This window comes from Amphichorda felina (genome assembly GCF_050947745.1).
Source record: "Amphichorda felina strain 45539 chromosome Unknown scaffold_6, whole genome shotgun sequence".
Classification (NCBI taxonomy): Eukaryota; Fungi; Ascomycota; class Sordariomycetes; order Hypocreales; family Bionectriaceae; genus Amphichorda; species Amphichorda felina.
In genome coordinates this window covers 2,534,586-2,560,733 of record NW_028145044.1, presented here as the reverse complement: position 1 = coordinate 2,560,733, position 26,148 = coordinate 2,534,586, and the positions used below count along the sequence as shown (strand labels likewise).

Here is a 26,148-nt window from a genome sequence, read left to right as displayed (position 1 = left end):
GGGGGTTTTAGTGAAGGGGCGACGTGTGAACTGCCGCTTTCGGCGAGTTAGATGACGGTACGGAGACGTCAAGGGTTGGCGCAGACGGGCATTTTTTTAAACCATGGTCAGCCGTAGATGACTGATCAAAGGAGGCAAAAACAGGTTTGGGGAGTCGGGAACAGAGAAACAGTGAGTTCATGTTTGCGCGTTCGTCGAAGATGGCTCGACATGCGAGTATTCGTAAGCATTCCAGAAAAACTTTTGGAAGATCAGAGGTTCAGTTGTGACGCCTGTTGGCGGTGAGCTTTGAAGATCCAAGACTTGCAGGCTAGGCACCTAATTTAGCGGTCGCATGATTCGCAAATCTTTCCCCTGGAGCTGGCTCTCTGGGGGAGAAGAACGAGCTTCCAGCGTGCCACCAATGGAGGGCAGTTATGCCCAGGTCATCCCCACCTATAGCTAGTGGGCGCGTACGAGTTGCCCAGGTGGCTTTCTCCAGGAGTCCGGGAGGCTCCAGGCCTGGAAGCTAGTAGGCTTCGCTGGCGGGGTTCCCAGAGGACCCAGACGCCCTGGGCTCGGTGGCAGGTCGCGGACATCGCCCGAGAAGGTTGAAGCACACAACAGCCCACCAACAACCCACCAACAGCCCACCACCCCGCAGGTAGGGTGCCAAGTACCTCCATACCCCAGCACCAGCATCGCGCAGGCGGGCCTCAACTCTGGGGAACTCGCTGGTTTAACGACACCCGAATCGAAGACAGCTGAAGACAGATGAAGACTGCAGAAGACACCTACTGACCCAGTGCCAATCTCCCGGGCTCCGGACCCGTCGACCGCCGCTATTGCCTCTAGTCCTCCACCTGCCCACTGGGAGCCCTGGAGGCTGCTGGAGCAGGTCGCTGCCCACCCGACAGCCCACACAGCCCACAGCCCAAAGAAAGCTCCGTGGGCCGTCCGTCGCGACCTGTCGCCTCCATCCGCTCGCTCCCTTTTTCTTGCTTCTGCTCCCAGCAACTTCCTTCATCCTCCAACATCTCTCCCCCCGTCCACCCCTGTTTCCGACAACGCTGCCTCTCCGCCGCCATGTCGGGAGACGTTATCCTCTGATCACCTCTTTCAGAATTCTCTTGCTGTGCAGCCGCAGGCCTTGCACTGCCCTTGCATCCATCGCATCTCTCCCGCATGGGCTTCCCGGTCTCCGGAGTCGACGATTGCGACACCAACCCCACCTCGCCGAGTCTGCGCCCGTCCCAAGTTCTAACATCACCCGCCATGTGTTAAATCATGGCCACAACCCTTCTAAACCCGCACGAACCCGCCGACGCTGTCCCTCCTCCTGCTCAACCACCTCGCCAAATCCGCTTTGTTAATAACCAAGGCCACCCGCCTTCCAAGCGCCGCCGCATCAACGCAGCGTACGTCTCTAGAGCTCCCTGAAACGTCCCTATGATACATAATCCCCCCCCGCCGGACGCCGGAACCGGAAGAAACAAAACAAAGCGCCCCAGGTCTCAAGATATGAACCATGAAATACTGACATCCTCGTCTCTGCAGATGTCTGACGTGCCGACGCCGCAAGACAAGATGTGCAGGCGAGCGACCCCAGTGCTCGACATGCACCAAGAACGGCCATCGATGCCTCGGCTACCCAGAGGACAAGAAAGACAGCAACGACGCGGGCGACGCCAAGCTTGATATTGACGAAGACGACCGGCAAGAATACGACCCCAACACCACCACCAGTAATGATAAGCAAGGAATCGATGAGGACCGACCAGCAAAGAGACCCCGTGTCGCCGCTACAGCCACCTCGACTCTCTCCAACCCAAACACCGCCCTCGAGTCCCAGCCCATACCTTCATCTCGGAAGCCCTCCAAACCGATACCTCCGGTAGCCCAGCATAATGCCAAACCTATAGCGACCAGTCTGCCAAAAGTGGAGGCATCGTCACCGCCCGCTCCGGCCGCGCGAGCCACAGCATCGCCCCAGGTTGGATACGCCCACACGACCGGGTCGCACACGTCACACCCAGAAGAAATCGGATCCCCGAGTATGCTACGCCGCCACGTCCAGAATAGCAGCCATAGGGTTCCCTATTTCCGGTACTTTGGTCCTACGGCCATCGTCCCTGGCTTCAAGCAGATGGTGGTGTCCGTCAAGGACCGCCGCCGCTCCACCAACGGCTCCCACTCGTGTCCTTCGCCGTTGAGTAACCCCAGCGGTGTCGTTGGCAGCACGGCTGCCGAGAGCGATGTGGTCATCGAGGATGCCCCCGTCTATGATCCCAACGACCCGGCCCCGGTCCATCCTCTCATCATCAGCCTCGCCAAAACCTTCTTTGTGCACCTCGGCTGCAACTACCCCTTCCTGAAGCAGCGCAAGTTTATCGCCATGACCAAGGAGAAGCGCGCCGAGCCCATTCTTGTCGATGCTGTGTGTGCCCTGGCTGCCCGCTTCTCCGACTCACCTATTCTGACAGGTGGGAACGACAAGATGCCCAGGACCGAGAGGGGTCACGTCTTTGCTCAGAGAGCGAAGCAGGCTACCGTCGATACCTTTGCCTGCCCAACCGTAGCTGCCGTCCAGGCATGCCTTCTCATGGCATACGAGGGCTTCGGTGCCAACCAGGACAGTGCTCTCTGGATGTATCTCGGCCTAGCTATCCGAATGGCCGTCGACCTAGGTCTGCAGAAGTGCATCGGAATTCAATACCAAGGCGAGAATGACCCATGGAACACCCAGCAACGCTCCCGCACGACCGCAGAGTCGGCAAGCCCCGAGGACACCAAGCCTCTACCTGACACCCCCTCTCACGCGGAGCAAAAGGAGCTGGAGCAGGAGCGCCTAGATACATTCTGGGCTGTCTTCTTCCTTGACCGCGTCATCTCCTCGGGCACTGGCCGCCCCGTGACTCTGCGTGACGAGGACTTTGAGCTGGCTTTTCCCAAACCAGCGCTCCACCCAGATGCCCAGTGGCCTAGCCCGTTCCCTGTGCTCATCGAGATCGTTCATCTATCTGGCCGCGTGTCTGATGTCCTGAACAACATCCATGACATCTCAGACCTCACTCAGGAGAAGTGGCAGAAGCTCATGGCCATGGAAAATCAACTCACCAAGGTGTACAAGAATTGGGACTCGCGAATGCAGTTCAACGTTGTCAACTTCAAGGCCTATCTGAGCATCGGCCAGGGCACGAACTTTATCCTCCTTCACTTCTGGTTCCACGCCCTCTTCATCATCCTGCACCAGCCGACGCTGCTAAGCCCCTTCGGTGAGCTACGTACCGAGCTACAGCTCCTCCCCGACAGCCGCGAGCTGAGCATGAGCAGCGCCAAGACCATCTGCGACATCCTGGCGTTTGCGGACCTGATTGACCCCAAGAGCTTCATCGGTAACCCGTTTACCAGCCAGCCCATGTACATTGCTGCGTGTGCATTCCTGATGGAGCAGAGCGCTACAGCATCCCAGGCTCCGTCCCGCGAGTCATCCCCGCCTGCGACGAAGCCAGGTGCTTCTGGCAGGAGCGCCAAGGAGTCAAGCGGGAAGAAATCGAGGCACTCGCTGCTCGCTTCGGCGGCGAACCAGAATTACCAGCGTTGCTACTCTTCTCTCGAGAACCTGCACACGTACTGGGGCGGTGTCAAATACATCCTGACAGCGCTAGACCAAAAGGCCAAGGGCATCTGGGACTGCGAGACTTTCACCACGGAGGAGTACGAGAGCACCAAGCTGCGCCAGGATAGCATTGGCAGCCAGTTCCAATTTGACAACCAGACAACGTCACCCAAGATGACGGGCCCGCCTATCGGCTGGACTCTGGCAGGCACGGCCAACTCGCCGAGCTCGAGCCTGACGCTGATGTACCAGAACCCCAATGCCCCCGTGGGCCACATCGGAGCACCACTGGCTTCGAGCAGCATGCCGAGGTCTGGCAGCACGCCACCTGGGACCCTGATGGAGGAGCCGGCGAGGCACGGCGTTCGTGAACCCGGGGGGATGTACCCGCCCCCGTTTCCGCAACCCGTCACGTCCGCTGTGAGGGCCTCTCCACGGCACCAGGTGTCGACCCTCCAGCAGAGCGGTGTGAGGACCCAGTCCATGATGAAGGTGGACGGCATTCCAGAGGAGACAGAAGGTGGCATGTTCATCCCGGCCAACACTACCAACTTCACACCAACCAGTCAGCACTCAGGCGGCGGATTTGACGGCTACAGCGCATCGCCGAGTAGCACTATGGCCGACGGCAATCGTGGCATGAATGGCGCGAACAGCAATGTGTACTACCCACACAACATGCCCTACCAGGCACCCTGGGGTCCTGGCACAGGCAACATGGATGCCATCACCTTTGACAGCCAGGACATTGATATTGGCGCTCTGGGCCTGCAGCAGCCGGAGCTGATGGGCCAGTGGCTGGACTACATACCAGGCGACGTGCTGGGACTGTTTGACCAGCACGAGATGAATCAAGGAGGGCAGGGTGGGCCGTAATCCTGGACCGCCCTTTCATTCCCACCGACATATATATGTTATTCGTCCAGTACATGACGGGCGAGAACCTACCTACCTGTGTACAGCATAGCATAATCATAGCATAATCAGCCCATGAGTACAAAGCGAGGGCATCAGGCGTTTTCATTCATTGGGGGGATTGCGGGACCGGAATGGCGCTTCGTGGTTCTGGGCAGCATAGCTTTGGTGACCGACTATTCGGGTGGCCGCGATATGGTCTGGCGAAGGGTTCTACAAGAATTTGCGGAGGATTGCTATAACGATGTTCACGCTAATCCGCATAACCTATATGTGCATCGCTATACGGATCGGCCTGATTTTTGTTCTAGTAATTATCAGCCGTTTCCTGTTAGCGCCTCCCCGGAGCATATCGCGGCTGCCCCCGTCAGCACACCAGTGTTCAAAAAAATGGAACTCAGCAAGCGATGGTTGGCGAACGGGATATGTAACCGATGTTGTACATGTATTCTGGGATATAACTAGCTTGCGTCGGCATGTCAATTCTGAATATGGCCTTGTATCACTTGTAGCGTCGTTGGGTGACGGAATAGGTACCTGGTATGACACATGCACATACACAGGTATCGCAGTATCAATAGATATCCAACATCCATTCTATTGTGTCTTCTTGGTTTGACCTATCCCATCCCATGAAATCACACCATCCACAACTATTAACCGCTCTTAGCCATCCGCATGCCCATCTGCCTCGCGTGCTGCGCCATGACGGCGTCGGCAATCGTCAGCGCAGCCATAGCCTCGACAATGGGCACCGCCCGGGGCACGACGCAGGGGTCGTGGCGGCCCTTGGCGGCCAGCACACCCTCGCCCTGGGCGTCGTACCGCGCCGTGGTCTGGTCCTGGCTGATGGTGGCGGGGGGCTTGAAGGCCACGCGGAAGAAGATGGGCATGCCGTTGGAGATGCCGCCCTGGATGCCGCCCGAGTGGTTCGTCCGGGTCTGGAGCCTGGACGGCGGGATGCCCCACCGGTCGGCCTGCTCGGGCGTCAGCGGGTCCGGGACGAAGAAGGGGTCGTTGTGGCGCGACCCCTCCATCTCGGCGCCCTGGAAGCCCGAGCCGATCTCGAAGCCCTTGACCGCGGGGATGCTGAGCATGGCGTGCGCGAGCGTCGCCTCGAGCTTGTCGAAGCACGGCTCGCCGAGCCCGGAGGGCGCGTTGCGGATGATGCACGTGACAGTGCCACCAGTCGAGTCGTGGGCGTCGCGCAGTTCGGCGATGCGGGCCTCCATGCGGGCGGCGGCGTCAGGGTGCGGGCAGCGGACGGGGAGGAACTCGTCGACGCGGGCTCGGGTCAGGGAGTCGGCGAGGGCGAGGAAGGCCGGGTCGGCACTGAGGGAGGCGGCGTCGGCGTCGGGCCCGTCGTTGAAAAGCTTAATGTTGCCGACCGACGACACGAAGGCGACAATCTCGACGCCGTACGTCTCGCGCAGCCACTTCTCGGCGACGGCGCCGGCGGCGACGCGGGCGATGGTCTCACGGGCGCTGCTGCGGCCGCCGCCAGACGAGGCCTTGATTCCAAACTTCTCGAGGTAGGTCCAGTCGGCGTGGGAGGGGCGAGGGTACAGGTCGATGGTCTTGTCGCCGTAGTCCTTGGGGCGCTGGTCCTCGTTGGGGACGGTGAGCAGGATCGGGGTGCCCAGGGTGCGGCCGAACTCGGTGCCCGAGTGGATGGTGACACGGTCCTTCTCGTCGCGAGGGGTGGTAATAGCAGACTGGCCGGGACGTCGGCGGTTGAGCTGGGGCTGGATGTCGTCCTCGACGAGGGCGAGGTTGGGGGGGCAGTTTTCGATGATGCACGAGACCGACTTGCCGTGCGATTCGCCGGCGCTACAGCTGTCTGTCAGTATGGTGCTTCCATCATGGGCCCCATGGGCAACCTGGGAGAGGGTATAGCGTACGTCATCACGCGGAAGTAGTTGCCAAAGGTAGACATGGCGGCGGTGATTTGGAGGGAGAACTGGGGATGACGATGGGAGGATCAAGTTGATGAGGTGACAAGGTCGTCCGATGTCGCGGTGGAAGTTTTTGACGGCGGGGGAGGGGCAAGTCGGATTGGCTGCACTCGGTGACGCAGACGAAGAGCTAGCTACGTTATCTTACCCTGGAGAGGAACCACGATGTGACACGATGTGGGGGAAACAGGACGACGACGTCAATTAATAGGCGTAGGAGCGTCAATTAGACAAGGCCGCTGCCGGACGCAATTGAGGCAATTGACTCTTTTCGGGTGTGGCTGCTGTAGTCTCGGACCTTCAGGGTCTGACCTCTTCGGGTTCTTGCAGGTTGTTGCAGCTCGTCCCAAAGTCTTTGGTGGGGGTCCCGTCTGTGTCCCGCCTGTTGACCAGGATCCCTGCACTCAGCTCAGGGTCCTGGACTCCTGGAGTGGTACAACGACATGCCAAACTGAGAATTTCGTCCATCTCAAGTTCTCAACGTCACCGTCCTCTCCCGATCTCGCACAGCCTCTCCACATCCCACCCCGTCACTCGTTTACAGCTCACAGCTCACAGCTTACAGCCTGGGCCACCGGCAGCCAATGCATGAAATGTCTTCATGACGACTCTCCCAATGTCCCTCCTCCGCCGCCTGGGCCGGCCAACCCCCAGCCCAGTCCCCAGACGGAGCCTCACTCCCTCCCGCCCCTTTAGTGAATCCGCCGCCGCTCATCCCTCGAGCAAGACGCAGCTCTACATCTCCCACTCTCGTGATCCCCTCATAAACCTCTCCCTGGAGCACCGCCTCCTCCAGACCTCCCACGCCGACTCCACCATCCTCCTCCTCTACGCCAACCGGCCCTGCGTCGTCTTCGGCCGCAACCAGAACCCCTGGATCGAGGCCGACCTCGACGCCCTCGGTGCTCGCGGCATCCAGCTTGTCCGCCGCCGTTCCGGCGGAGGCACCGTCTTCCATGACGAGGGCAACGTCAACTTCAGCGTCATCTGCCCGCCCGCCGTCTTCGACCGCGACCGCCACGCCGAGATGGTCGTCCGTGCGCTGCAGAAGCTGGGCAGGCCGACCACGCGCGTCAACGAACGCCACGACATTGTCATGGACGTCCAGGTCCGCGACGGCAGCGCAGCAGCACCGACGACTCGCACCTTCAAGGTCTCCGGCTCGGCGTACAAGCTGACGCGCCTGCGCTCCCTGCACCACGGGACCTGCCTCCTGCGCAGCCCCAACCTCGGCCGCATCTCCGCCCTGCTTCGCTCGCCCGCCGAGCCCTTCGTCCAGGCCCGCGGCGTCGACAGCGTGCGCAGCCCCGTCGCCAACGTCGACGTCGATCCGGAGGCGTTCCGCGCGGCCGTCGTGGACGAGTTCAAGGCCATGTACGTCCCCGGCGGCGGCGCGCTGGACGTCTGCGAGGAGGTGGGCGGCGGTGGCAGCGAGGGGGAGGCCCTGCTGCTGGGAAACGATGGGGTGCGCCGCGGGTACGAGGAGCTGGCGTCGCGGGCTTGGGTGTACGGCCAGACGCCGCGGTTTACGTTTTCGACGCGCCCGACGGACGAGGATCCGCGGGAGCGCCCAGCGCTGCCATTTGACGTGAGTCACTACCACCACCACCCAGACACGCACGTTGAGTCACCGTCACTAAACCAGAGGGGAAACCCGCACAGTCACAGGTCTACTTTGAAGCCAAGAGGGGAGTCATGGAGAAGTGCAGCATCAACGGCGTCGAGACGGACTCGCCGGCTCTGATCGGGGCCAGCGTCCACGACATCGGCGACTGGGGGGCCCGGTTCGTGCGGGCAGGCCTGGCGGGCGACGAGGCGGGCAAGCTGGGAGCCTGGATGGAGGGCGTGCTGGGCACGCAGTTTACGACACCGGGAGGCCGCTGACGAGGATGGGCAAGGCTGCCTTGCTTTGCCACCCTCTCAGGGGTGGGCGCACTCTGCACCCAGCTGTACAATAGCAGCACACACTGTACGATATTACATGTACGATATACGGATACATACACATACATTCTAGGATACCCCTCCAGTACAAGAGCAGGAAGCATGCTCTGGTCATGGGCAACCCGCCAGGTGACGTCCGTGTCTCGCCTCCGAGGGTGGCGGTGATGATTCCGGGAGGATCGCCCATGACGCGTCGCTCGAGGCGCCGGACGCGACGCAACGATGTGCACGGGGAGGGGGGGATCGACACCCACAACACGACGGGGCAAATTGCACGGCAGTTGAGCAGATCAGGGTCGTCTTGTCGGGATGGAAGGCCGATGGATAGTACTACTACTATTACTCCGTACTACGTGCTACTATGTCGTAGTGTGTAGTAGCGGCTCTTGTGGGTTGGGTGAAACACGCGGGCATCACATGGACGGGCCATCCACCACGAGCAGGGAGAGAAACCGTATGGGCACGTAGGCATTTTGCGTGTGCGGTCTCTACTGCTGTGGTATTGGGGGGTTAACGCTCAGTGAGTGGTTGCCTCGGGTGCAGCTCTGGAGGCCTTGGCCGTTTGGGGGGTGACTACCGAGACATGATGGGGTGCGCGACGGGCACGACGGTTGCACTCGTGGGGCAAAATACGACCATCCATCCCGTTGGGCTTTTGGAGAAAGGGACAAAAAAAAGAAGGAGACCAGAGGAGGGCGAAATTCCAGGCGATGGGGGTGGGCGGGCGTAGGGTAACTCAAGCAGTGAGCAGCTGCTGTGGCATTGGAGGATTTTAGCCATGCGAGCGGGCTGCGAACCTCCCGCGAGGGTTGGTGACATGCCGAGAGCGACGGACTGTTAGTCTTGTTGCCAAGGTGATCGGTTGCTGGGTAGAAGAACACCCCTACTCGACGAGTCACGTTCTCTGTCCAGCAAGTAGTATGGGATATGGTTTCCCTGTTTTTCTCTTGGCGGCGATGCGACGGGCGAGGAGGAACTCGGGACTCGGTCGCATTCGAAGCTGAAACCGACTCCGAACCGCCAACGGAACTTGGCTCCCGGGGGAGGGGAGGAGGGAAGAGATCTCGATTTACTAGCGCAGCCACGCGGTCCTTGGGGTAAAGAGGGGACAAAGGGAACAAAGGGGACAAGAAAGGGAGGACGACGACGAAGAAGAAGACGGCAGAGTTGGAGAAAAGGAGAGAAGAGGTGGGTTTCGGCATGGCATGGAGGTTCTCTGATAGACTCATCCTGCGCGGTTGGAAAGACTTGGGAAGGGGGCCAAATCGGTGCGCCTGCCGAGTCATCAATGCGCCCATTCTCCGAGGAGCTGGCTGGGTCCCATGGATTTCCCAGGATCACAGATGATCCCCAGAGTCTCCTCATGCACACTTGCCTGCTTGCTTCTTCTACGCCAGCCACCACCCTGCCAGTACTAACCCGGTACGTACGAGGAGTAAGTACTCTAACGCAGTATTACGCACTACGACTCCTGGCGTTCCGCCCAATATCGGACCAATATTGGAAATACCATGGATTATATCATAGCCGCACCTACATACGGCAGGTGAGGGTGGTCAGGCCGTTCAGGCCTCGTCCCCGTATTATTGCCTCAGCCAGATTGTGCCCCCCTCCCTGGACCGGGATGAAGCACATAGCTGAGCGCGATAGGGTTGGGTGCTGGCGGCGTCTCAAACCAAGGCGTAGGTAGTAGTAGTAGGGCAGGGCGGCGGGAGCAAGACCTCCGCGCGGCGCCCGTCATGGTGATGGGCGTTTGGAGACGGAGGGTTTTCCCAGCTTGTCAAGCTTCCACTAGCGCCTGCGCGAGGCTATACATGGGCTCAAAGTATCGCGTCCTTTGTCCACAGTGCGATTGGGGCTCGTTCGAGGGTCTTCGAGTCCCGAGGGCTTGGTCGTTGGCGGGCCGTAACGGCAAGGAGGATCCTGAACCCAGCACACGGCGTGCTAAAGAATCCTGCATCATCTCAGCTTTGGGCCCATGGAGCTTGGGCTTGCTCGATGAAGCCTCGTTGGATGCCTCGCGACTGGATGCTGCTCAGTACGTAGCACGCAGTGCTCGCAGTACAAATGCCCATTGGGCCGTGCAGAGTCGCCAGGTTGTCCCATGCGCCGCACCGATGCTACTCTGCCGGGCTGCTCATCACATTTGCCATGCCATTTTCAACGTTTCAAAATGACTGCTCGTTTCTCCAACACCACAAAGCGGCCCTTGTGCCGAGTACCAACCCTGCCTGGTCAGTCCACGCTATGGCGATCAGCAGCCTGTCAGTCCACGTCCTCACGGCACGACCGGACGAAGGAGCTGGGGGGCCCGGGGCTGTGCACCGCGCGGAAAGCTCCACGAGACTTCGTTACGAAGTTTGCAACGGCACAGCCGACTTGAGGGGAGGACAAATACTATTTGGGGGGGGGGGGGGGGAAGGCATGGAGTGAGGGAATCTGGGGGAGTCTGGGGCGGGCATCATCACGCCGTTGGCAAAGCATCATGGAACAACGGACTTTGCCGTGATGTGGGCAGCGGGCTGGCCGGCTCCTGGCTGGTGCCCGCGATTTGGGCCGAATACAACGCTGGTGCATGTACGGATAAACGGCGTGTTAAACGGCGCTCGCTCCCTCTCTAGCCCTTATCCAACAGCAACCGAGTGCGTAAACGGACATGGTGAGCTTGCTTGGCATGCGTTGCCGCTCGGGGGCTCAATATGTGAGGTATTGCGCGCCTGGCGCCAAGGCTGATGGCTGGTGAGGGGACCAGAATGGGATTCCAATAATACGGATGCAATTCATTAAGTGACTGGAGGGAGGGCCCTCTTGACATGTGATGGGTGTGACAGAGATGCGAGGGAGTGCATCTGGCAAGATGGCATCTGGCGTGTCGTGCGGCTACGTGCGGCTGGGAAAATCCGGGGTTGTTGGGCGGGCCCTGGGTTGGGTTGATCGACTGAAGATGCTGGTTGGGCAACTTGGGTATGGGTGCTGCTCCGTGTCTCACTTACACGGCGGGTGTCTCCTCGAATCCTCGCACGAGGTAATGTGGTGATGGGGAGAAAAGGAGATACCCGGACGTACGATTACATAGATGGCAGCATTAGTATTCCTCCGTACGAGCCCTGATGATCCGATCATTGACGACATGTCCCGAGTTAAAAATGGCGCTCGGGTCCATGCCAAGACACGATTGGCAGCGGTCCGCTCCTTATCAGAGCTTGTTGGGCGACGGACGCTTCAGAGCAAAAGCCGGCCGACTCAAGCTCAAGCCAGTGCCTCGCTCCCCTTCTCGCCAGGAATGCACCGCCTCAGCAGGGTTTCGGTGCTCCGAGACGTCTGTCGGCGTCTCATCGCACCGACTAAGGCCCATAGTACATACCTCGCCTGATTGTCTCGTTATCGCCGACGGCGGGAATACGATTCTCGTTATCGCAATGGGCCAAGATCGAGAGAATCTGGAGGGCCAGAGACATTGCCGAGGACTGAGCGCACGGCATCCGCAGCAAGATAGGGATACGAATGTATGCTAGCCTCTATGCCAGACTGGACCCTGAATGGGCGGCAGTCTGGCCCTATCTTCCGTATCATAAACGGTCAACGGTCCAACGAGTGTGCCTCTTGGTCCTGCACTGTCAGGGGGCGTTTGGATCTGCTAGCGGGCGTCAACGTCAGCGCCCGCAAGCTATTCTTACCGCAACGACTCGTACGAGTAATGCCTACTATGTGGCCTATGGCAGCTAGGCTGCGCTTCGTCCGTCAGGCCCTCAAAATCAGGCCAAGTCAGGGTCCTCAGAAAGCCATCATTAGCCAGCAGTACGAGTAGGTCCGCGAGGTGGCGTGGCCTCAAAACGGGACGAGACCCGATGCACCTGTTGTGCATTTGCTGCGGGGCCTCAGTCAAAACACTAAGGTAAGGCTAATCGCTGGGAAAATACGTAAAACATCCACCAGGCACTATGGGAGACAAGAATAGGGGCGGAATAAAACCGAGCCAGCGCTAGGCAACTCCTGAGCTAACTGAGCATGATAGACTGATAATACGGATAAGTAGCCTGATAGCGACTGACATCAATCAAATCAAATCAAAATTAAATCAAATCAGTTCACGGCGATCAGCTTGCCGTCGTCATCGTTCGCTCACTGACACGCCCCTGCTACTAGCCCAAACACGGCCCAATGTGGCCCTCATCAATGAGGTGCTGGCTTGCTGCCACTGGTGCTGGGTTGCTGGGTTGCTGGGATCAGACATGACTGCAGATGCAGCGCCGTGCAGCAAAGGAATGGATGAATGGCCCTTCGCTCGTCTGAGCGACGCAGGACGGGCAACCTCAAGCGAGCTGCAGAAGAGTTGCAGTAGAGTGCAGTTGTTACTGCAGCGCAGAATGCAGACACAAAAACAACACTCGCCACAACGTTTTTTTTTTTGGTCCCGACATCGGCGGGTCACTCTCTCGCAAGAAAGGATTGATCTGACTGCCCTGGTCAGTGGTGACTGGTGAGCACAGCTGAAGTTCCGCTAGTCTGAGCAGCCGTTGAGCATCGAATCCGTTCTGCTGGGTCGCGCGTTTCCTCGCGGGAGAAAACAAAAAGTGTTTCTCCTCAATAAGATATGCTAGAATTGTACTCGTACGTACTATTTAGGTGCCACCATGCACGAGGATTGGCGTCGCCATGTCTTTGATCACCGTGGAATATACCAGATGCGTTTCTTGGCTCAAGATCGAGACGCTGCAAGACCGCAACCTGCGTCGCCAACGTCGCCTGCATCTTCCTCGAAAGGCCCTGAGCCTGTTTCCGTTTCATGTGGGCTTGCTCTGGGCTCCGGAAGCGCCCCTCCCTAGGCGAGCCACGCCAATCAGCGCCGCGCCACGATAAGCTTCCCCTGCCGCTGGCTGCAGCGCCGTGCAGCTCTGGTGTGGGTTGGGTACGTACCTGCGGGTGGGTGGCACCAGGACCCACTGTGTCTTGGCTCCTTGGCGGCCCACACCACTGCAGACGACGTCAGGGAGTTTGGCTGGCTCGCCGCCTCCTGGTTGGCTGACTTGCACTGGCAACGGCGGGCCTGACAGTGCCGGTAATCAACAGCACGGACTATCCTCACCGGTACACCTGCCACTCCACCGTGCGATCCGCGGCTTGGCTCATCGACCGGGTCCGTACGGAGTACCAGGCTCTGCAGTATCTCCGATACTGAAACATCAAGTACCTGTCCGTCCCGTCGCAGCGCAAACTTAGCGCTAGGAAGACGCCAGCGAGACTTGAGCTCTAGGTTCCGATGGACGTTCTTCGCTGCCCCACCAAACTGCTGGGATGTCGATGCCACCGCCACCGGCCGCTCTCAGTGGACGAACTGCTCCAGTGTCCCATGTCTCCTCAGGTCGCACTTGACTTCCCAGGTTCCTTCTCGTCTGTCCGCCACTACACCACCACTACACACCACTACCAACACCACCACCCAAGCCCAAGCCAGCACTGATCGCCCAAAAACAACTCCGCCGCCCGCCTCAAGTTCCTCTTCAACCTCACCATCCATTGCGCCTTTGCACCGTTGCACTTTTTGCACCCCTTTTAATTCCTTCCTTCCCACCGACGACCAACCTGCCCTTGCACCCTGACGACGAGATTCTTTTCGCAATGGCCCTCTGAAATTACCCCTCGATCTGACTCGAGAGTCTGCAAGGCCCGCCACGCGAGCCCGCCCTGTGCCATCACAGAATGTCGAATCGCATCTCGACGCCCACAAACTCCCGAATTCTCTCTCCATGGAGTCTGTACAGCACCGCCGCCGGCCTTCGTCGCCGCCGGCGCCGGCGGAGCAGCCTCACCACCAACCTCATTACCAACCTCACCCTCAACCACAACCCCAACCACCACAACAGCAGCAGCAACAGCAGCAGCAACAGCAACAACCCGCCCCGCAGCCTCACCAGCTCTACACACACATCCCTTCCTCGGCGTCCTTCCCGCTGAGGACCAACCAAAGCACACCTGCGTCCTCGCCAGGACTATTCACCCCGAGTGCTCTGCGACACAGCACCGCCGCTCCGACGTCGCTATCCGAGGCCAACTCGCCCGTGCCCAGCCCTCCCGCGCCGTATCTGCATCCATTGCAGACGTACAAAGTCCGGGAGTAAGTGACCTGTTGCGATTCCCCGCTAGCTGGCGGGGGCATATTTTTACATATGGAACGATGCTGACAGTCGCCTCACAGGACGCACAAGGCGCTCATCGACTCAGATACCCTTACCGGCCGCAAACTTATCAATCAGTATGAAGTCATCGAGGAAATTGGCCGCGGCATGCACGGCAAGGTCAAGCTCGCCCGTAACATCGAGACGGGCGATAACGTGGCCATCAAGATCATCCCGCGCTTCTCCAAGAAGCGGCGTCTCGGTAAGGTGACGGCCATGTCGCCCCAGGACAAGACCAAGAAGGAGATTGCCATCCTCAAGAAGATCCGCCACCCCAACGTCGTCGCCCTCCTCGAGGTCATCGATGACCCCGAGCTTAAGAAGATCTACATGGTTCTGGAGCACGCCGAGTATGGGGAGATCATCTGGCGCAAGAAGGGACTACCTCACATCTGCCAGTACGAGCGCCGTCGTGTCGAAAGAGAGATGCGCGGCGAGCCCCGGACAGCCGAGGAGGAAAAGTACGACCAGCTCATCGAGCAGCGTCAGATGCTCCGGGAGTGGAAGCGTGCTCGGATGGCCCAGAATTTTGCCGGTCCCTCGGACTACTGGAGTGTCGAGCACGGCGCCGCCGACGAGCCTAGCAGCAGCTATGGCCAGCAATCTCGGATTGCGTCCAAGGAGGACTTTGCCATCGGCGACGCCCTATCGTCACAGCCCGGGTCTCGACAGCCGTCAAGAGGACCCTCCCGCTCCCATTCCCTTGCCTCCGTGGCCCAGGCGCCTTCAGAGCTGGACGAGGAGGTCTATTGGGACGATGACCTGGAGACTCCCGGCCCCCTCCGATCCAACCCCAACTCGGCTACGGCTCTGGATGGAACCATGTTCGGGCCGTACTTGGAGGAAGGGGGATTCCGCGGCCGGTCGCCCAGCATGGCAGACTCAATCATCTCCCACATGTCCTCCATCGACTACTTCCCCCAGTCTCATGACCCCTTCTCCGATGATTTCTCCTACGTACCTTGCTTCACCATCGACCAAGCCCGGTCCACATTCCGCGATACGTTGCTTGGCCTAGAGTATCTACACTACCAAGGTGTTGTCCACCGCGACATCAAGCCAGCCAACTTGCTCTGGAGCAAGGACCACCGTGTCAAGATTTCCGATTTCGGAGTGTCGTACTTTGGGCGACCCATCCGCGATGGGGAGCCGGATGAGCCCGTGTCAGAGTCAGAGGCTAAGGACTTTGATGATGACGTGGAGCTGTCCAAGACAGTCGGGACTCCCGCCTTCTTTGCCCCTGAGCTGTGCTACACGGATGTGGGCAAGGAGCAGCCCAGGGTGTCCGAGCAAATTGATGTGTGGTCTCTCGGCGTCACGCTCTACTGCCTCATCTTCGCTCGCATCCCGTTCCTCGCCGAGGACGAGTTCCAGATGTTCAGGAAGATTGCAACCGAGGAAGTGTATATTCCTCGGCGGCGGTTGAAGCCCGTCGATCCATCGACGTCTCCTATCGGCACATCTCTCTATAGACGCCACAACAATCACCCATACCGCAACGACAACGACCTCGAGTACGAAGATGTCGATGGCCTCTTGTATGACCTCCTCCGCCAGATGCTCACCAAAAACCCCGAGCAGCGGATCAAGTTGAGAGATATCAAGCGCCATCCATGGGTCATCCAGGGTGTCAAGAACCCCATAGGATGGCTCGACGACACCGACCCGGCCAGGCCATCGTCCGGTCGCAAGATCCAGGTCAACGAGGAAGACGTCTCCGATGCCGTTGTCCCGCTCACGTTCCTGGAGCGAGCACGGTCAGCCATGAAGAAGGCTGTGGGCAAGGTCATGTACCCTTTGGTCGAGCGCAGCGATATCAAAACTCGCCGCCGGGCCACTAGCAGCGTTGCCAGCTCCGCCGGGGACAGTATGGCCAACGGGCCTCCGACGACGTACACTAGGAATGATCGTCGGCCGAGTCTAATGCCAGACGACTACTTCCCCAATTACGCCGCAGGGTCCAAGGACTCGACGGTGAATGGCGACAACAAGCCTTCGCAAGCCGACCTGGTGGGCTATGACCCCATGGCTACCGTACTGCCTCCCCCGGAGGTGGCGCGGGAAATTATCGCAGCAGAGACGAGCCAGCCTAGCCATGTCTCGCACGGATTGCTTCGAAATACGCTCCGCCATGCGCGCTCCATGAGTAAGCCCAGCGACCTGATAGCAAAGAAGAGGTCACGCACGTTTGAGCCTCAAACTACCCCTTCTACACCTATTCCCAGCAAGCACCACACTGGTCGCGATGACTATGTGGGGGATTGGGCCCGGACATCGCGCAACGTCGAGGTTGGAAATGAAGACAGCTCCCGGTCGCGCTCCGCCGATCGTAGCCTGTTTACCTCCCCGGACAAGCGCGCCGCCGCCAGCGTCGAGTTGTCGCCTGCTGTGGCACCTGGAGATATCCAACGACCCACCACACCAAGACATTCCCGTGGGATACGCTCTGTTGATCTTACCAAGACCAAGAACCGCCACAGTGTTGGCTCTCCCCTCTCCGTAGCCCTATCTCGGGATGGGCGGCCGCAGTCAGCTCATGCCACTGAGAGGAGGCATGGCACGGGATTTCAAGAGTCTCCTTCTCCCCCCAAATCGCCGCGGAAGCACACCAACTCCAACCCTGAGTCGTTTATAAATGCTCAAGAAGCTGCTTCTCGATACCAGGTGCAGGACTTGCAGCAATCGACGGGTACTATCCGGCGCATTGAACCTGCCAACATCACCCGCTCTCCGTCCCCAGACAATGAGCGCTGGGCACATCCCGGAGCGCCCTCGCGGGGCAATACTATGACGACAGCCAAGTCGTCGAGCACAGACTCTATGGATTGTATGGGTACGCCGCTGACCAGTCCAAGTGAGGTCACCAGCCCTATTTCGACGCATGGTCCGACTAAATCTGCATCAGAGCGCATGATGGCCTTCCAGTCCGATCCATCTCTGCCTGCCCTGCTGAGTGGGGCTAGCTCCGTCTCCGCGGACATGGAGGCAGAGCTGCTCGGGCGACCAGGCATCGTCAGCACCAGGCCATCTCTTCTCGAGACGACGGACTCGCTGACGCCCCCGGCCGATGGTAAAGAGCCTTCGGACGGATTTCCCTTGGACCACGTTTTCACAAACGCGCCTGCCATGGTGAGCGGACCGTTGACGCTGCATCTCGACCCACCGCCGTCCAATGCGTCAGAATCTAGCTACTCACAGTGCCGGGCTGGCAGCAATGATGGTGATGACGATGGCGATGGTAGTAGTGACGATGACGGCGTCCTGCTGATGGCCAAGTCCAAGAGGCAGTCTATGGCAGCCCCGAACTCAGTTCGACGAGTTCCTTTTGAGGCGAGGAGGCGCGACACCAACATCAGCACCACCAGCACGGAGACGGCCAGACCACCGCATACAGAGGGTAGCCAGCCGCCTGCTATGGACGGCCAGGACCCGAACACCGAAGCGTTGTGATGCCCCTGGGTATTTTGCATCTTGCATCATTTACATTTGTCGAGTTAATCTTGACACATACGTTTTCATGGGTTCCCCCACTGAGCGCTTCTGGATGGAGTCGCCTCCCCATGCTTGGCATTACTAGAACGTTATTTCGACCTACAAATAGACTTGGATTTTTGCTCGGCGGGGGGATGTCGCGACGCGACATCCACCTTTATCCACTCACCACTCTCTCGCATTTTGGGAAATACGAGCGTCAAAGCGTGCGGCCTGCTTTCAGCGACGGAACCAGGGAGAAAGACCATTTACGCCATGACCAGCATCAAACATTGGTCCCTCGCTCACCGGCGCACACACATACACATACAGAAACACATTGACACACGCAACATATATACTCCCCCTGTCAAGGAGACCAGAATTCAGAGCCCCAGACAACAATATTTCCCAAAGCTCATTGCCACACATTGTGGGTTGAGCCCTTTCTTCACTTGTATCTATTATGGGAGGAGTCAACCGCAGAGGGATTGGCCAAGTTTGTGAAATCTTTTTCTTGCATATAGCATAGCATGGTCGTTGGTGGAAGCGGATGGTCGGCAGGGATTTGCCGGCGCTCTTGCATTGGGAGAGGCAGTTGTGTCTTCCCGGTTGTTTTCATTATAGTTTTTTTTTGCAGGCGATGGGTGGGTTAGGGGGTGTAATAGGTTCGTTCATGCGGAGAAAGGCGAGCCAAGTTTGTCTCGTGTGGCCATGGGGTTGGGGGAGTTAGACAGAGATACTATGATGTCGGGGTTAAATGAACAAGATGAAACCGCCTAGATGGCGAGAAGCGTAATTTACTATGGTATCCCCGCATGTGAAAGCTGCAAAGTGATGACTAGGTATCTTCTTCATTTTCCTTTTTGTATCTACATGTCCATACATTCATGAAATTCGATAAAAAATCATGGACTTTGGTCGCTGCAACAACAATCACACTATCGGCGCATAATGTCCACCCACGCGTTGACCACGGTTTCCCTGACCGAGTAGTACCCCTTTGCGCACACCAAGCCAACTGCAAACGCCACGACAATGATAAGGATGTTGAAAAAGCCGTTGAGTAGAATCGATCGCGTTGGCGTCCCGCGGCCCATCTCGTCGATAATATCGTCGAACCGCTCAGCCATCTTGTCCCGGCCAAACAGCTCGCGCACGCGGTGCGTGCCCGCCTCGCCCATGGCGCGCACCTGGTTGTCCGTCAGGCTCAGGGCCTGCGCTATAACATCGCTCCAGGCGGACACGTCGTTGGTGTCGCGTAGCCAGCCCGTCTTGCCGTCCTGGACGGACTCGACGGGCCCACCGGTGGTGGCGGCGAGGACGGGGACGCGGGCGCGCATAGCCTCAAGGGGCACGATGCCAAAGTGCTCGGCGGCGGGTGTGTAGACGAGTAGGCGGGCGGCGCGGAGGAGGGCCGTCTTGGTGGGGGTGGGGACGGAGGGAAGGAAGAGGACGGGGGCGGCGGAGACGGGTGGTGCGGTCGAGATGGATTCGGTGGAGGGGATGGTGGTGTGGGGAAGAGAGAGGGAGTCGGCGAGAGACTGGAGCTCGGAGAGGTGCTGGACATTTTCGTCGATGCGGTGGTCGTAACCTCCTATTTTTATGGTGGTTAGCTGTGTGTGGCGGCCAGAATAATGTGGCAAGAACATACCTGCGATGACGAGACGGACGCCCTTGCGCTGGGTCTCCGGGACGGCGGCAAAGGCCTTAATAGCGAGGCCAATGTCCTTCTTGCGCTCGAAGCGGTTGATGCTGAGGATGACCTTATCGCCCTCGAGGACCTTGTCGATGCCCTTTCGCAGATCCTTCTCCTTGGCGCTCGTGTCAACGCAGGGGTAGACGACGCGCATGGCGGTGCGCTGCTTCAGCTTGGGCCACGTCTGGCCGACGATGCCACGCGTGAACTCAGAGTTGACGGCAATGGCCTGGGCAAAGCCCATGCTCCACTCCTCAATAGCATCAAAGGGAACGCGGTAGAGGCGCTTGAAGAAGGAGGCATCGCGGCCGCGGGCAAGGAGCAGGTCGGGGAAGTGGCAGTAGAAGAGGATAGGGGAGGTGGGGCAGAGGTAGGTGAGGAGGGGTAGCCCAGCGGAGAGCTGGTCGGCAATTATAGCTTCGGGGTGCAGGTTGGCGAGCTCGCCGGTGAGAGCGATGATTATGAGCAGTTGGATGTGGCGGAGGATAGCGCAGAGGATGGTGAGGCGGTTGAAGATGGACATAGGGATCGGCACGGAGGCGCGGACGCGGACGTCGAGGGTTCCTGGGGCGGTTAGCGGGGCAGTCAGGGGGTCAGGAGGATGCGGAGGTGAGACAGACCATCGCGGCACTCGTCAAAGCAGTGGTTCGGGTCGCAGTGGTTGGTGAAGATGACCACGCGGTGGCCGCGCTCCTGGAGCCCAACAGCTGCATCAACGACCAGGCGCTCTGCACCACCAATGCCCAAGTCGGGGTGGAAGAAGACGATAGTGCCCTTGGTCTGCTGGTCTTCCTCCTTGGGCTTGTCTTTGAGCCGTTCCTTTCCCTTGCCCTTGGTTAGGGCAGCCTTGCGAGCCATGGCGGTGGTAGTCGAAGATGAGCTGGTGACACTGGGGAGGAGGTGAAGGTGGAACTTGGAGGAGCGAGCTCCTGAGCTCCTCCTATTCGTACCCCATATTATTCGTACCTTCTCCAAAAGTCGCGATAGAGGCGAAAGTGGGGCATTGATATCGGGGTGATTGGCCAATGGATCCCAACTTGGAGCTTTCATGGGTAGGCAGGTAAGACCGCGACTTCACTGATAGTGTTCCTGTCTTCCAAGATGAAGGTGGTATAATAATTTCAATTTAGCTAAAAATGCATTGTGGCTTCATCGGCCCAGTCTTCGCTCTCCTCCCAGCTCGCGTCTACCATTGGCCATCTAATTCGAAGCCTGCTGGTTGCTCTCATACTCTCTCAGGCTGCCGTTTGCCCTTGGGATATGCGCAGTGTATCCATTGGTCTCGGCACCGTTGCCGTTCACGTAAACGCCATTCACCTCGCCCACCTTGCCATAACCGCCGCCACCAGGCGTGCACAGCTTGATGCGATCGCCCGCCTTCAGATCCACCTCCTTGCTGCCTCCCACGTTGATCCACCGTAGGCTCCCGTCCTTCATCTTGCGGCCGAGATAGTTGATACCGCGCTCGCCATCACCGCCACCAGCCATTCCGTATGGGCTGTACACGCGACGCTGCGTCAGGACTGACGCGTGGCTAGCCTCTGTGAACTCGACCTCGCGAACGACGCCGTTGCCGCCGTTCCACTGGCCCTTACCTCCTGACCCTGCACGAAGGCTGAACTGTCGCAGGACGACCGGATACTATCACCCTCAATATTAGCCTGAAGCCCTACCATGACATGCTTCACGGAATATGGCAGCTTACCCTCTTCTCCATAATCTCCGGATCGGTAATCTTGGTGTTGGTCATGTGGACCTGCGACCCGCTGTACCCGTGCCAGCCGGGCCCGGCACCGCAGCCGCCCGCAATCGTCTCGCCGTAGCCGTACCCGGGGACGAATGTGCCCGTCTCCTTGTCGTATCCACCGGCACCAAAGGACAGGATGTTCATGCAGCCGTGGCTGGCGGCGCATGCGCGGAACGCCTTGAGGACGACGTCGGTGATGCGCTGCGACGTGCAGGCGTTGCCGGCGCAGACGGCGGCGTTGCCCGACGGGTTGAGGATGGTGCCCTCCGGGACGATGACGGTGATGGGCTCCATGCAGCCTGGAAATTTTGTCAGTTAGAGTGCTGGGGGACAGAAATGCAGGCGGAAACGTACCTTCGTTGAGAGGAATGTCGCTCCCGATCAAGCACCGGAGGCAGTAGAGGATGGCAGAGTGTGTGATGGCGATGGGGGCGTTGAGGCAGTTGAACGATTCGGGACCGGTGCCCGTAAAGTCAAAGACCGCAGTGCCACTCTCAGCGTCAATGGAGATGGACAGCTCGATCCGGCTTCCGTCGTCCATGTAGTCGACGGCTGTCAGGGGCAGCTCGCCCTTGTGCTTGTCGGCCGTCTTCCTTAGCAGGTCACGGACAGCAACCTCAGCCGTCTTCTTGACAGCCCGCATGTAGAAGAGGACCGTCTCCCGCTGATACTCCTCAAACAGGCCGTGGATCAGGTTGATACCCTTTTGGTTGGCGGCCACCTGGGCCTTGAGATCGGCAATGTTATCGTGGATACGGCGCGAAGGGCTGCATCCGGGGTACGACCCGGGGACGTCGATGAAGTGATGCTGCACACCCTCGTCATCGAACTTGCCCTGCGAGATGATCTTCCACTGCTCGAAGGCAGCACCCTCCTGGTACAGCTCGACCGAGTCCGAGGGCATGGATCCCGGGGCGATGCCACCAATCTCGGCGTGGTGAGCACGCGCCGCGACAAAGAAGTCGATGTACTTCCCTGACTCGTCAAAGACGGGTGAGATAAGTGTGATGTCGGGGAGATGGGTGCCACCAGCAACGGGGTGGTTCGTGGCCACGACATCGCCGGGGTGGAGGTTGCCCTTCCACCGCTGCATGGCGATCTTGACAGCACGGGACATGCTGCCCAGATGGACTGGCACGTGAGGCGCATTGGCTGTCAGAGCGCCCTCGCCGTCGAAGATGGCGCAGGAAAAGTCGAGACGCTCCTTGACGTTGGTGCTGATGGAGATCTTCTGCAGGGTGCGGCCCATGTCCTCAGCGATGCTCATGAAGCGGTTGCCAAAGATGGCCAGCTGAATCGGGTCGACCTCATCGGCGCTGACAATCTTCTTGTTGTCGATGACGAGGTCAATGACAACGTGCCTCTCGAGCACGGTTGCCTGCGACGAGGGGGTGACGAGGATGGTCTGCGTGTTGTCGATGATGATGGCAGGTCCCTGGACGACGGTGCCAGGGCTGAGGGTATCCAGGGGCAGGAAGGGAGTGGTCTTCCAACCACCTTCGAAGTAAACATCCCGGGTAAGAGTGTCACTACCAATCTGTGCTGGCACCATGTCGACCGTCTTAAGATCGGCATAGTAGGACCTCTCCTGCAGGCGGTGGCTGGAGCCACTCGCGCGCACGCGAACATCGTCGACAATGACCCTCCTGGCGTCATCGGTAAAGCTGAACTCGCGCATGTGGATGCGCTGGAAATTGGCCAAGAAGTCGCCATCGTCCATCGATGCTGCAATCATGAGCTGGCTGTCAGAGCCCTGGTACCGCATGTTGAGGAACTTCTCGATCTGGGTCGACTCCTCCGCAATGCCCTGGACAGCAAGAGCCTCGCTGGCCTGCTTGGCGAGCGCGTCCAGGCGCTCCGTGAAGTAGGACTGGGTAGAAGACTCGTAGACCTTGGAGGCAGGCTCCTGCCTCTCCTCGACCACATCCGCCAGAGCAATACCATAGGCTGAGAGGATGGAAGAGTACTTGTGAACGATGACGCGCGAGATACCAAGGGAATGGGCAATATCACAGGCGTGTTCTAACGTCTGTCAGTCAAATTGATCAGGGGAGGAAGGAAGACGAGTGTAACTTACGGCCACCAGCACCACCAAAACTAGCAAGGTTATGGGCAGCAGTGTGGAATCCGCGCGTGTCGGTCAGAGCACGGATGGGCTTGGCCATGTTGAGGTTGGCCACCTGCAGGAAGCCCAGGGCAACCTCCTCGACCGTCATCTCCGGCCGGGTGCCGCGAATCTCGTCGTTGATCGTGGCTGTCAGCTCGACAAACTTCTTGCGGGCCACCTCCACACCCAGGGGCTGATCCTCATTGGGACCGAAGATCTTGGGGAAAGTGTCCGGAAGGAGTCTGCCTAGGACAAGGTTGGCGTCGGTGACGGTCAGGGGGCCACCCTTGAGGTAGCAGGCCGGGCCCGGGTGGGCGCTGGCCGACTCGGGGCCAACGACGAAGAGGCCGTTGCGGAAGAAGAGCATGGAGCCACCGCCGGCGGCGACCGTGTTGATGTCGAGCTGCGGGCAGTTGATGTGCACGCCGGCTGTGACCGAGTTGGTGATGTGCTCGTACGAGCCACCGTATCGCGAGACGTCGGTTGAGGTTCCGCCCTTGTCGAGGTTAGCGAGACGGAAGATAAAATACCACTAAGATGGATGGCCTACCATGTCAAAGCCGATCACGGGCTTCCCGTCGGCCTTCTCGTGACACGTACGGGCGTACCCGACAACACCGCCGGCCGGGCCGGACAGGATGGCACGCAAGCCACTGAACTTGTTGTGGCTGACGAGACCGCCGTCAGACTGCATGAATTCGATCCGGGGCTCGTCACTGGAGGAAGAGGCCTTGAAGCCCTGGAGGAAGCCGTTGATGTAGTTTCTCGTCTCAGGGGTCAGGTAGGCGTCGGCTGTTGTGGAGTGTGCGCGGTGGACAAGCTTGATGACGGGCAGGAGGGCGTGCGAGAGGGAGACACTCTCGAAGCCGATGGACGCGGCCAGTTCTCCTATGCGCTGTTCGTGCTCTGTGGCTCACGGTCAGATCAAGCCAGGGACATGATTTTCTAAGGGAGAGGGTGACAAACCCTGGAAGTTATAGCCGTGGATCAGGCAGACGGCGATGCTGCGGAAGCCATCTGCATACAGGTCCTGGAGCTGCTTGTTGACGGCAGTCTCATCTAGAGATGTGTCAGCTCGTCTCCGAAGACTGCCTCAACTGGATCAATCATACCTAGCGGCCTCAGAACGCGAAAGACCTCGCCGGTCACGCCCTGCTTTACATCAGAGCCATTGACACGTTCTGTGAAGTTGCGCTCCAACGGGTCCTCGGCGAAGGACTCCTGTGTTACGCGCTCGTCGATCTCGACGACCCTCTGGTGCAGCTCGCCCGGCTTGCGCACATTCAGGTCAAACAGATGCGGGCGGGACTGGTCGCCAATGATCATCAGGTCACCGAAGCCCTTGGTGATGAGGAGGGCGCACTTGCTACCCTTGCGCTCGAGCAGGGCATTGGTGGCGACGGTGGTGCCCATGCGGATGACAGCTACACCAGTCGTGTCGAGGGGCTCCCCACGGGGGATGTCGTAGCCCCGGAAGTGGGAGAGGACGCGACGGATGCCCTCGATGGTGGCATCCTGGTAATTGGCGGGATCGACCGAGAGCAGCTTGAAGTAGAAGTCTGGCTTGCCCGGGGTGAAGGCTAAGACATCGGTAAATGTACCGCCTCGGTCTGCGATGGTCAGCATATTAGCACCATGGTTACTGCTGGTCGGTCTTGATGGAGGCGCATACCGATGGCAATGGTAATTCCGGAGGTGGAAGGCTTCATTATGGACAGCCGGTGAAGAGAAAGACAAAGACACGCTTGACAGATGGCCTTCAGACTCGAGCACCGGAGAGCCGGATCATGTCCTTTAAAGCTCGTCGCGTGCGACCGTCTGGACGAGCCATGAGCGACCACCGGGACCCGGACATGGTGGATCGGAGGCCATGCGCAGTGTGTTTGCGACACGGAGAATCGGACTGCTGACCACGTCCCACCGCGATGTGTCGAGTGTGTCTAGCGATGGCAGCTGAGAGCCCGTCGATTCGGGTTGCCCTTGGAAGCAGAGCCCCGTCGACGCCCCGTCTGCATCCCCACAGAGCCAGCCAAGCCAGCCAGCCACGCGATGCTATTACCATTACTAGCTCCCCGGTACTGCGTTAAAGATACGGGCCCGGGGCCCCGACCGGAACCCCGGTGGGGCCTCTCGCTAGCCCGTTGCAGCCCGTCTTCGGACGTCGAGCAGAGTTTGACTCGAAGGATTGCCCCTGCGCTCGCCTGATCGTCGTTTCGGCCTGCCTCGCGCTGGAATGCGTATCGCTAGCCGCTCCTTTATCTGCACAATACGTAACTCCACGTTGCTGCCCTCCCCCCGGTTCCCTGGCACCCCGTAGGTCTAGCCCCATGGCGGCGTCCTAGACTATCAAACCCCATATCTGGGGTTAACAAGCGCGTGGCCCCTTGGCGCCTCTCCCACGCTGTTGGTGACCTGCCGAGATATACCACCCATCTCCGGAATTCCCCAGCTTTGGGTGTTGTCGACTTGTTTATAAGAACGCCTGGATGGTATTGTGACACACACCATCTCCCCAGGCTTTCGTGTACGGCTTTCT

The 26,148-nt window shown here is 59.2% G+C and overlaps 6 protein-coding genes across 6 annotated transcripts; 3 read left to right on the top strand and 3 right to left on the bottom strand.

Annotated features, from left to right (window-relative positions):
• Window positions 1-1,266: 1,266 nt before the first annotated feature.
• On the top strand, window positions 1,267-4,474 carry ACO1O0_006657 (transcription factor domain-containing protein; the record flags this gene model as incomplete). The annotated part of the gene is made up of 2 exons (XM_083196040.1): window positions 1,267-1,397; window positions 1,537-4,474. 2 exons carry the CDS (start codon window positions 1,267-1,269, stop codon window positions 4,472-4,474), a joined length of 3,069 nt encoding a protein of 1,022 aa, XP_083049056.1.
• Window positions 4,475-5,169: 695 nt separating this feature from the next.
• Window positions 5,170-6,449, bottom strand: ARO2 (bifunctional chorismate synthase/riboflavin reductase [NAD(P)H] ARO2; the record flags this gene model as incomplete). The annotated part of the gene is made up of 2 exons (XM_083196039.1): window positions 5,170-6,343; window positions 6,415-6,449. 2 exons carry the CDS (start codon window positions 6,447-6,449, stop codon window positions 5,170-5,172), a joined length of 1,209 nt encoding a protein of 402 aa, XP_083049055.1.
• Window positions 6,450-7,084: 635 nt separating this feature from the next.
• On the top strand, window positions 7,085-8,352 carry ACO1O0_006655 (putative lipoate--protein ligase; the record flags this gene model as incomplete). Its single annotated transcript, XM_083196038.1, has 2 exons — window positions 7,085-8,056; window positions 8,116-8,352. The coding sequence occupies 2 exons, from the start codon at window positions 7,085-7,087 to the stop codon at window positions 8,350-8,352; spliced, it is 1,209 nt and encodes a 402-aa protein (XP_083049054.1).
• A 5,807-nt stretch (window positions 8,353-14,159) lies between these two features.
• Window positions 14,160-18,038, top strand: ACO1O0_006654 (serine/threonine-protein kinase; the record flags this gene model as incomplete). Its single annotated transcript, XM_083196037.1, has 2 exons — window positions 14,160-14,527; window positions 14,609-18,038. 2 exons carry the CDS (start codon window positions 14,160-14,162, stop codon window positions 18,036-18,038), a joined length of 3,798 nt encoding a protein of 1,265 aa, XP_083049053.1.
• Window positions 18,039-19,000: 962 nt separating this feature from the next.
• ALG2 (GDP-Man:Man(1)GlcNAc(2)-PP-dolichol alpha-1,3-mannosyltransferase) lies at window positions 19,001-20,616 on the bottom strand (the record flags this gene model as incomplete). The annotated part of the gene is made up of 3 exons (XM_083196036.1): window positions 19,001-19,656; window positions 19,714-20,322; window positions 20,379-20,616. 3 exons carry the CDS (start codon window positions 20,614-20,616, stop codon window positions 19,001-19,003), a joined length of 1,503 nt encoding a protein of 500 aa, XP_083049052.1.
• A 342-nt stretch (window positions 20,617-20,958) lies between these two features.
• ACO1O0_006652 (uncharacterized protein) lies at window positions 20,959-25,321 on the bottom strand (the record flags this gene model as incomplete). Its single annotated transcript, XM_083196035.1, is given in 8 exon segments — window positions 20,959-21,399; window positions 21,464-21,804; window positions 21,860-23,452; window positions 23,583-24,144; window positions 24,163-24,518; window positions 24,579-24,671; window positions 24,725-25,222; window positions 25,285-25,321. 8 exon segments carry the CDS (start codon window positions 25,319-25,321, stop codon window positions 20,959-20,961), a joined length of 3,921 nt encoding a protein of 1,306 aa, XP_083049051.1.
• Window positions 25,322-26,148: the final 827 nt, after the last annotated feature.